This window comes from Xiphophorus hellerii, chromosome 17 (assembly GCF_003331165.1).
Source record: "Xiphophorus hellerii strain 12219 chromosome 17, Xiphophorus_hellerii-4.1, whole genome shotgun sequence".
Lineage (NCBI taxonomy): Eukaryota > Metazoa > Chordata > Actinopteri > Cyprinodontiformes > Poeciliidae > Xiphophorus > Xiphophorus hellerii.
Genome location: NC_045688.1, coordinates 17,387,822 through 17,398,939, shown reverse-complemented (window position 1 = coordinate 17,398,939; position 11,118 = coordinate 17,387,822). Strand labels below are relative to the sequence as shown.

Here is an 11,118-nt window from a genome sequence, read left to right as displayed (position 1 = left end):
CCATCTAAAGATTTTTTTTCTCCGTCTTACAACATATTGTATTATATCTGTATATATATTAAATATATTTCTATTTTTCATTTTTGTTTCTGGATTGGTGTTTATTTTCGGTGCATCACTGACAAGTTTGGGAATAAATAAGATGCATGGTGTAAATGTTGCACACTGCCACTGAATAGTGCCCAACTACGACCAGTAGAGGGCAGTAAAAACTCGCCTCCCTCCAGGACAAGACTAAACTGTATTCTTGACACGAACATTGGAGTTTTTGTGGCCTGGTCTCTACGGCAACGTATTAAAGCCAATGGGTGCACCGAATATGACCAAATAGCATATATAAAAGAGCGAAGTGTTTAGTCATTCTTACTTTAACCATCTTTTATCAAAACCAACCCAACCCATATGTTTTAGAGAGCGCAAGCTCACACTTGGCTGGCCAATGAGAAACGCCAACACCAAAGATTGACACCATGAAGGACCAATTGGATAACTAGAACATTATGTTTACAACGACCCCCCCTTCTCCCTACAAGGCGACTGTTTTGGTGAGTTGAGAAAAGTTCATTGAAGTCTTTGACGGCTTTTAAATCGCTGAATTTGAGAAGACGCAACAGAGTCGAGCATATATATGTCTAAACTCGGAACGGGAGTAAGAACACGAAGCTGTCAGCGCCCGTTTTTTGCTGTAAATGCGGTTTCGCAGCTCGCTCCCGTAAAGCTTTCATTGTTGACGTTGTTTTGTTGTACTGCGCTTTACGCAATAGGACGTCTTAGCCATTTCACTCGGCCTAGTCTTTTTTTTTTTTCACCTTCCGAAAATCACTGTCGACCTGAGTTAGTCTGTCTGCCTCGGTTCCGAATGTAACGCCTTTGTTCTTGTTCTTTTATCGACGTTTCACTGTACTTTCCTTTGAAGTTGTACGAAACGTAAAGACGTCGACATATGTGGCGTTTTTTTGTTTGTTTTTTTTGACAACGGGCAGAATTCCGCCATTCTGCTCGTCTAAATGCCTTTATCCGAGTTTATTACATTGGTTTCCACTTGTTATTTAAAGTGTATGTTCTCCGTCCTTCTCTGTACTGAATGAATGGACTTTAAATGCGCACGCGCGCTGGACCTGAACGTTTATAAACAAGGCATCGTCACAGGACAATAGTGATATAATAGGTAAAAGTGAAACAAGTTCGATTTTGTTCTGAAAGTGAACAATCAGTGCACAATGAGGTGATTTATGTTGTTGTAAATGTATATTGATGTGGCTCTAATGTCACTTAAACCGTAAATAAACACTAAGACTGATGCCATTATAGCTTTATGTGGTTGATTAAAGCAAATCCATTATAAACATGTTATAACCTCTGTGTTTCAGTTACATCATGGTTTGGGAGGTGAAAAATCCACCTCTTCCATCAAGCGACTCCCATGATTGCAACATGCAACAGGCTGACCATCAGACTCAATACACAGGTAGCTAACCAATTAGCAGTTTATTGCATTTTGAGTCAGTGTCAAAAGCACAGTATTTATTCTTACAAAAATGTGCTTTATTTCAAACAATGAACATTAAAAAAAAAAAAAAAAAGATTTCGAACACAACACAATAAGTAATAGCAGATTATATTAAGTAAAAAAAATAATAATTTAATGTTAAAGAAATATTCCTGCATATCAGTCAAACTTTATTTTGAAGAAGCTGGTTAAATAACACAACTGGGCAAATTAAAAAGGAAAATTTGGGGGGTGTGCCGACGATATTTGCCGCATGTCTTCCCCCTTTCCTGTCAGCCTACTTTCTTATATGAAAGTAAAGCCCACAAAAGACCCCCTGGAGGGGTACAAAAAAAAAATGTTAAAAAGGAAAATTTGTCAAATTTAAAGGCAATATGAATAAAAATTCTAGAACTAGAATGAAGATAATTCTAGACTAACACTATCAATTTAAAAAATGAAGAATAAACAAAGTTATTGGGTTTTTTTATATGATGAAATCTAAAGTAAAGTAAAGTAAAGTAAAAGGTGACTTGGATACAATTACTAAATTTCAAGTAAAAACCAGGCTGGAAGTATCCATTTTTAATCTGCTTTTAAAAACATCAACGCTGAAGACCATCTGGAAGGAAACCAGTGAGAAAGAGACTCATTAATACTCAGTTCCATGAGTCGCTCTAATCCTCAGCTTTCTTTTCACTGTTCCCTTCAGGAAGAATGAGCGCTGACGGGGACCAGGCTCATGATCCGCTACGCTGTGACGAACACTTCCTCTCCTCCCCCGGAATCCCCACCAGCGACAGCTTCATGGAATATGGTAGCTAACGTATAAACAGCGACATAGCTGCTTCTTTTTTTTTTGTTGTTCTTGTTGGGGGGTTTTTTGTGTGTGTGTAATTCAAATGCGTGGCTTGCTCTCCCAGACGACCTGCCAGACCTCCAGGAGGTTCGGGAGGAACTAACGGCGGCGCCCGTTTACCAGGTGGAGCTTGGTGTGTCGCACCAGGAGCGGCCTCAGCCTCCAGAGACGCTCTGGCTCACACAGCTGGCTCACATCGCCACGGGGCCCCAGAGCCCACTTCTACAGGACCTGCCTCACAGCAGGTCGGCGCTCAGCTCCACACCAGAAATAGGAACTTATTCCACGAGTAGCAACACACCTGAACCACAATGGGAGCACTAATAGAGCTTATGATCATTAATTCTTCAGGCAGTCAACCACTATCACGACAGCCAGTTGCATTGTGCACTGCTCTCATCAAGTACGGCAAGCCTTTCATGCCAAATGGTGGAACTTTTCCAATCTGTATGCTAAATCAATGATGTGAAAATAGGCATTTGATAAGTTATCCACACTTAATCAATGGCACTTTCTGAGTGTCAAAACGTTTTATGATATGCAGCTGAACAGTGAGCAGCAATTTATACACGCCGTAAAAAAGTGAATAGAGTATTTTTTGGCACTCTTAATGGGGCATTTAAAACACAAGCTGGTATGGTGTTCCGGCAAAGGCAGGGTCTTTGCAGGTTTCACCAACGCAAATATAAGACTTCTATCATTAATGAAATTTAAGACCTGTATCATGAGAAAAATGTTCAAAAAAAAGTCACATTTTACATAGTAGTAGAACTATGTAAAATGTTTTGCCTAGTTTGCCAACCCGTACTTTACATAGTATGGGTTGGAAAGAGAAGTGAGCCGATGGTACCGACATTTGTCGTCAAGTCAGCTGGCAATAATTTACGCTTACCAATGATAAATGCAACAAAAAGCTAACTAGCTAGCTGGCAAGGGTTTATTAGCAGTTTGTTAGCGGTAGCCTCAACTGCCTTGAGTTAAAGAACACAATGAAGAGGTTGTCACGCAACAAACTGTTGACGGAGAGAAAGTCTAATAACAAAAATAAACTATGTGGAATATGAGATGAAATAGTCTCACCATGACGAAATTTAAGACCTGCGATTAATATATTTAAGGCTAATGTACTTTTAATTTTTTTTTATTTACGACATTTTAAGACCTTAATTTTAGAGACATTAATTTAAGACTTTTTAAGGCTGCACGTAAACCCTGAAAAGGTTTTAGCCTACTTTAACAGTGTAACAACTGAATCTGCTAGATTTATATAATTTCTTAGGAAAAATTGAAGTATTTGCTACTGATGTCTTACCGTAACCACAGATAATATATTTTTCAGTCACCTTTTGGCAGGAAAATTAAAATTCAGCAGGTCTAATAACGGATTGGCTCTATGACATGATCTTCTTGCGTGTTGCCTGATCCTGAACTGTGCAACATATTTCATGACCCAGTTTGTGGGTGTAAGCAGTGAGACTTTTGGGAAAGTTCTGCAGACATATTGAGTGTCTTAAAGATCACATTGAGAAACTGACCTTCTGATTTTTGTTATTCTATTGTAGAACGTTTTTTTTTTTTTTTTTAAAGCTCAATCCACCTCAAGCAGATGGAACATCCTCCAATGTATGGTGGCACTTTAGATTTAGTAGATTCTTTGGAGAATATCTTTTAAAACACAATAACTACATCATGTGAATCAAAGCACTGTTGTTCTTAGACTGTGTGGTTGGACATTTTTAGCTCCTCTGCGGTCTGCATCCCCAGCACCAGCAGTGATCTACACACCTACGCCCGTCCTCCACCTACTCTCCCGATCAGCTCGTCGCCCTCTAGAGTTCACAGCAGGGAGCGACATCGCAGCAGGGTAAAGCCAAGCTTTACTTATGTTTTATAATAGAAATCCGTATTCTTTGTTGTGACTGGTGCTAATTGTGCCTGATGGCGGTTTTGTATTTGCAGACGAGCAGCGAGTGTGGCTCTGCCGTGTCAACCAGGTCCTCCCTGTCTGATGATGAGGACATGGGCTGGAGTTTCTCCTGTCCACCCACAGTCTGGCACTGCTTTCTAAAAGGTAGATCTGTGAACAGAACAATCCTGGGGGGGAGGAGCGTGATCTTCAAAAGGATTTAAAGTTTAACCCAAGGAAGTTGGGACTGAAAATGTCTGGAGTTAGGAAAAAGTAATTAGGTATTCTACATTTGATTTCCCCTTTTCCTTCCTGCGATTGTGTCAGTGACTGTGATGTTCCTGTATGTGCACAGTTATAGTGCAAGTGAGCACACAAACAAACTTGCGTTTCCCTGAACTAAAGTGATACAAGTTGAACGTTTTTGCTCCTCTCCAATCAGGAACTCGCCTGCGTTTTCACAGAGGCTCATGTATGGACTGGCAGGACGTTGAGGACATGGGGTCTGGTGACGAACACCGTGCCGATGAGGAGCGCTCAAGATTCCTGAAGGTACAACAGCTGCCATAGGCACCTCTCTGAACTGTTATTAACTCCATTATCTTCAGGTTTTTCTGCCAGTACATCGAATTAGATGCAGAGAGAAGTTCGGACAATTAAGCCATTATTTAGTACCTCGTTTCCACTGAGAGATATGGAATGCAATTTTATAGTCCAGCATATTCAGGATGAAATCTCCATGTCTGACATTGTGTCGTACTACAAACATCGGTAAAAGCACTTCTATGTCTAGTTCTCGTATCAGCGCTTTTTAGTCCCCTAATCAATAGACCATATGTGATGGCAGTAGCTCCACCCTAGCTGTACCTAGTCCTATGGATTTACAACTGAAGTGGACCCAGGTGTGGTATGGTTTGGTTGTATGAGCCACTTTTACAATGCAAACAAACTAGTGTACCAAACCTTTTCACCCACGCCGTACCTGTCAGTAGAAACAAGGCACAAAATGCATGGAACATCTTGTCTTGTACAGAGTTATGGCTCTGAGGGCCTGCAGCTGGTTGAGCACGAAGAAACTGTGTCCTGTGGTCAGGCCGTCTTGCAGCTAACCTTTGACCCCGGCGTATTCGGACATACGCCAATCACGGCCCGGTGCCAACTGGATCACCCTTTCTACGTCAAAAACAAAGGTACCAGCGCGGGTGACGAACAGTACCAGTGGTGTCTACCAAGGACATCATTATTCAAGCTCTTTCCCTTCTCTCAGGATGGTCCTCGTTTTACCCAAGCTTGACTGTGGTGCATTATGGGATACCCTGCTATGAAATGGAAGTGGGCGACATGTGCCTGCCTCCTGGACACCGGGATGCTAAGCATACGGATGATTCGCTAGTGTTTGACACATTTAGAAGGTAAAGCAGACTTTTATATTTTGGGATATTGCAGTCTACTTTTGGGGTGAACATCTTCTGTGAGTTTAAAGGGGCTTTGGAAGGAGTAGTAAAACAACATTCTGCTACCTAGCATTAGCATTGACTTTCTTCTGAAAGTGTGCTTCTTTTGCAGTTATGACTTCACTCCTCTGGACTCCTCCGCTGTTTACCTGCTGAGCAGCATGGCCAGACGCCGACATGCCTCACAGTCCAGCGGGGGCGCCGTTTCTCCCGACAGAGACACAATGCGAGGTCTTGTAATTCTTAATGTTTTCAGATTAGGCCCAGCTCTTAACTCAGACATGCTAATATAATGATTTCTGTCACACAATGTAATGAGAAACTGCTTACTCTACTCCGACACACTCCAGATAGCCACAGTCCCAGCCATTCCCTCTCCAAACATCCAAAGCCAGCTAAAGCTAAAGCGCAAGCTAGCAGCAGTGCCTCGCCCAGTAAGTGCAAGCGGCCAATGAATGCCTTCATGCTGTTCGCCAAGAAGTTCAGAGTGGAGTACACGCAGATGTATCCCGGCAAGGATAACAGGTGGGCAGAGCCACATGACTTTATTTTAACATTGAGACTCACAAAAATTCTTATGCCTGCAGACTTCACCCTCAGCCTGGTATTTTCTGGGTTTCTTTGCATTTCATTGAGGGGTATCAGAACAAAAGGGCGAGGGGTGATTGCGGTGGTCTGTCACTACACTTTTCAGATTTTTATTTGGAAAAACAAAATAAAATAAATTCCCTTCTACGTTCTACTCCGTGCCGGTCCTAATAAAATACATTCAAGTTTGTGGCGGCAACATGCGAAAGCTCCAAGTTAAGAGATGCTCTGAATAGGTGCCGCATGTTGGTCTGTGCCGCAGAGCGATCAGCGTCCTCCTGGGCGAGCAGTGGAAGAAAATGCGAAGCGAGGAACGCCGCATGTTCACCCAGCAGGCCAAGGCGCTCGCCGACGAGCAGAAGAGGCTCAACCCCGATTGCTGGAAGCGCAAAAGAACTAACTCTGTAAGGCCACTCCCATGCTCACAGCGCCACCTACTGCTTGGCTTGACCTGCGTCTGATTCACCTCTTGTGGTTTTATTTTTTATTTTTCTCCCCCAACAGGGCTGTCAAGGAAATCAAAGCTGAACTGACGAAGCATGTGGGAGTACACACGCAGTCGGAGAAAAAAAAAGGATTCAGTACCACGTCCTGCGTTGAGCTTACGTGTTTATGAGATTTCCACCGATCTCAGAACAAAGTAAACACTCACAGCTGCTCTTGCCTCAAAGCATGTTTTTAAAAAAAAGAAGTTATTGTTCCTACCGATGGGTGTGGTGTCTCCCCGAGCCGCAGGTTCGAACTCTGAGTGGCGTTCGTCAATTCACAAAATGTGATCTTATGAAAACAGAGAGACTGTGGGTATTCTCAGCGTCTCTCTTTATGCTTGAACCAGGTGGAGGTTGTGGTGCTGTAGCATTTTAGCCAAAGCAGTGTAGCCAATTTCTCTCAAATCTACGCCATAAAATAGGATATATGCAATTTATTTTCTTGCCTGTACTATTTGTATTTAAACTATGTTTCATTGCACACAATTATATGATATGTATTTAGTGTTAGCTTATTTTAGCCTTGGTTTAATGCAACTTTAGTGCATAATGTTCATCTACTAAACAAATTTACACCAAATGTAGCGTCAATTCATTAATTGACAGCTCGAGACTTTTAGTCCAAGGTTCTGCTGGAGAGTTGGAAGCAGTTAATATCTTACCCACAACAGATAACAAACTCCATTTAGTGTGAGACAACATTAGCTGATCTCAGAGGCTAATGCTAATGTCTAGTCTAAGAGGGGCCAAAACGAAGGCCTTAGAAGAACTCCAATCTCAAAAAGGCCTTGAACATGTAATCTGTCTTTCCACTGATTGGCTGTTTAAAGAACCCGGTTATTATTATTTACACTGATTCTTGGTCTTGGATGCGGTGCGCCACTTATTATCGTCCTACACGAAACACAGCAATTTGGCTGACAGTGAACATGTGATATAAAACGGAAGAAACAGTAAAAATATTACAGTTTTTTTTTTTTAATGGAAAGTTATTGTATTGTAGTGTTCATTTTTGAAAGTCCATTTTAAATGAGCTTTAGACATAGCATTTTGACTAAAAAGTGGTGAATTTTAGTCATATTCAGGCCATTTTAGTTTGACTGTAGCATTAGTCAACTAAATCTTACCATAAATGTCATGAGTGAAGTCATAGAGGAATGCGTTATTAAGGACCTCTGACGTATTTGGGAGCATCAATTCTTTACCCCGAGGCGAAATATTTAATCTGGATTGAATTCACTTGGTGAACTTTGCCATACACAGACAGCCCTCCTCTCCTCCAGCTGTTAGCTTTAGCCTCCAGTACCAAGAAATTCAACTTTCAACTAAAGAAGGACACCAAGAGGTAAGACAGTAACTGCTCATAACGCTTCAACAGAACCTCACATCAACAACCCTGAGCTGTCTCCTTTAGGTTCTCATATAAAAGGCAACGTGTGTAGTTTTTTTTGTTTTTTTTTTATGTAAATGAGCAACAGTTCTGTTTGAACTCGACAAACATTACGAAGCACATCTTTGAGAACACATAGAGTTCATTTCTCTTTTCACCAAACATCTGCACAGCCAGACTATAAAGCCACACCTCAAACACAAAAGTGCAGAAAATGGCACCAAATCCTACAGGGGACCTTCAAAAGAAACGCTTTACTTGTCTCTGGCTTTTATTTTGATAGAGGGAACAGAAGGTTGAATTTCCTAAAGGAAGTGAAACCAAAAATTCATTTGACTTGATCGCCTCAGTGGTTAACTGAATATGGTCGCAAAATGTGCCTTTGGTTTTAATCCACAGGGCCAGATTTGTGTTTAAAGGTCATTTGTGTAAAATAGAAGCCAGATCAACTTAAGCAGTTCTTCATTAGGATTTGTTGATCATGTAGGATCTGTTTGGGGTATTTTGCCCCTCCACAGATAGTGTTTAATCTTTTATTTTGAAATGTTCCAACCAAAATCGCAGTGACGCCTCCCATTTACATCAAGTCCATCTTCAACCTTTTAGCTCTATTCTGTTTGAATTCCTGTGAGTGATTTTTGTAGTTTGTATATTTCTAGTCACCGTCAGGAAATTACAGTGAACTCTTTGCATAAGGCATAAAAAGCAACAACTGGATTTACATGCCCTCTTTAAAGAATCTCTTTTACAGAAATTGGTTGCTCCAGTGAAACCAGAGGCCGGTTCCTATTTACATTAGCTTTGCCTGAATTTGCAATTTAAAGAAAATGAATCTAAATAAAGGAACAAACATAAAATAACATATTCACCCGTTAGCCCAGCTGGGCTTAACTCATGATAGAATTAAATATATTTTTTAAATCTTAAGAAATTTGATCTAATTTGGAAAAAATAAATAAAAATCTTTAGAGTGTACCTTTTTTATACTTTGAAAACCTAGTTATGCAATGGTAGGGAAGTGAAAAGCTAGCGTTAGCATGCTTTCTACTTTATTCACAGTACAAACCCAGGTGTATATTTTAATCGAAACAGACTTATTGTTTAAAACTAAGAGTATATATATATTTTTTTACTTTACCTCTTACCTTTTAGAAGGCATTTTAAAGTTGGGTTAACTTCAGCAACATTTGTCATTTCAAATAAGCGTAGTTTTTCTTGGCAGCTAAAGCTAACAGCTAATCAGATTGGGCCAAGACGGAAGCAGATTTTCACTCTTCAGTCAAACAGCGCTTCCTCCACAGAATCTTATAAATCTTTTAAGATGACATTTTTTATATAAGCATGATAAGCGAATGCCGTTTTACTTTTTTATGTAATTTGAGTGCTATGTGAAAGTCTGGCGCACCTATTTATTGTAGCCGAGACAAAACTCATTTTAATTGGCTGGTTTTATCGTCACTGTCTCTTGCTTTCGGCTGTAAGCTGGTTGAGCTGCGTTTGTGTTCCGTAGAATAGGCGGCCTGTCAGTCGATGCCTCCACCTGCGCTTCATCTTTCATCTTCTCCATTTCTCCGTCACTCAGTGGCTTTTTTCTCTTAATTTTCCGCTTTAATCACTTTCACTTTCTCAATAGCTGTCTCTGTCCAGGATGCCATTCTGTTTATATTTGTAAAAAAATTAATAAAAATAAAAAAATATTATATATATATATATATATATATATATATATATATATATATATAAGAATAATTTAGAAATAATTTAGAAAATAGAATAATTGTGTACAAGTTCTAAAAATAAGACATTTGCTTTCGAATACATTTCGTCCTGTACCTTTTATTATTGTATAATGACAAAAACTTTTTTTGCTAGAGCAACTTTTTATACACATAGGCAATTCAGACTCTCTTAAAAACCTGCATCAAAAATAGCATTTATTAAACCATAAGTCTTAAAATATTTTTCACTTGATAGGAACTCCTTTAGAGGGTGTATGTAAATCCACTGCCCGCGCAGAGGGTCACGGCATTCATCCTCTCGCCGCACAGTAAGGGTCATTTCTTAATGCACTTTATCTTCCGAGACTGCTACAGTATGTATCATGGCAAATATTAAGATTGTTATATTAAAAAAAAACTATATTTTTGTGGTTTGAATTCATCTTTAGCTTCTTGTGTTGGATTATCTCACGTTTTGTTCACGTCACGTACAGCTCAATCAGGGGGAGATGACGTCATGTAATTCATGAGTAAAAATAAAAAAGCATGATAAACCTACCGTTTGTGGCTGGGTTTTTTTTGTGTGTGTTTAAGACGAGGAGTTCCAGAAACTTTGTATTTTAAATCAGCTGAACAGTATTTCACACCTTTGATTGCAATGGAAAATTTTAAGTACAACACAACCGTTGTTTATCTAAAAAACTATTACTGGTTAGTCGACTTCCAATCAGCTCCAAATCCAAATCAGCTTTTATTTATTAAAGTTGCCAAAATATAGCATTTTGAAAGAAAATAATCCGGTTCTTATAACCGAGAATCGGTATTTGTTGCTTAAAAATGCGCTACTACTAATTTATAGTGTAGTGACGCCAAACAGGCTTCATTAGAAATAAGCACGAGCTGCTATTCGTGAGGCTGCAGCTCACGCCTCTAACAAACTGGCACTGTTAGTGACTTCTAACTTCCCTCTGCACCCTCCACACTTCCGGTCCTGGTGCTCCCGCTCCACCGAACCCCCGCCCACATGTGAGCGGGAGCCAGCAGAGTCAGACAGGGGAAGCCCATAACGCTACATATAACAAAAAGGATCACAATGCAACTTATAACAAATACAAATAACCATATGGACCCCAGCAGAACTAAAACACAGAATCGTTACAATATTTAAAAAAAAAAAAAAAACAGTGGAAAGACCCATTTAAAAAAAATTCAATATTCGTTAAAAA

General features: G+C 40.0%; 1 protein-coding gene across 2 annotated transcripts; it reads left to right on the top strand.

The window, feature by feature from the left end:
* The first annotated feature begins 430 nt into the window (after positions 1–430).
* Positions 431–9,843, top strand: LOC116736804 (HMG box-containing protein 1-like). 2 transcript variants are annotated; one of them, XM_032589585.1, is made up of 13 exons: positions 431–545; positions 1,371–1,468; positions 2,202–2,306; positions 2,413–2,593; positions 4,089–4,212; positions 4,308–4,419; positions 4,697–4,806; positions 5,288–5,444; positions 5,522–5,666; positions 5,821–5,939; positions 6,059–6,233; positions 6,559–6,700; positions 6,801–9,843. In XM_032589585.1, exons 2-13 carry the CDS (start codon positions 1,378–1,380, stop codon positions 6,822–6,824), a joined length of 1,485 nt encoding a protein of 494 aa, XP_032445476.1. In that variant the 5' UTR covers positions 431–545; positions 1,371–1,377; the 3' UTR covers positions 6,825–9,843. The 2 variants fall into 2 exon arrangements, with proteins under 2 accessions (XP_032445476.1, XP_032445477.1); XM_032589586.1 differs by lacking the exon at positions 431–545 and adding an exon at positions 559–1,168.
* Positions 9,844–11,118: the final 1,275 nt, after the last annotated feature.

What these genes read in the sequence shown, in the direction of transcription:
- LOC116736804 (XM_032589585.1), top strand. Translation starts at nt 1,378, where the DNA reads ATGGTTTGGGAGGTGAAAAATCCACCTCTTCCATCAAGCGACTCCCAT. An exon ending in CCATCAGACTCAATACACAG is followed by an intron (nt 1,469 to 2,201) that starts GTAGCTAACCAA and finishes TGTTCCCTTCAG; the next exon opens with GAAGAATGAGCGCTGACGGG. An exon ending in CGACAGCTTCATGGAATATG is followed by an intron (nt 2,307 to 2,412) that starts GTAGCTAACGTA and finishes TTGCTCTCCCAG; the next exon opens with ACGACCTGCCAGACCTCCAG.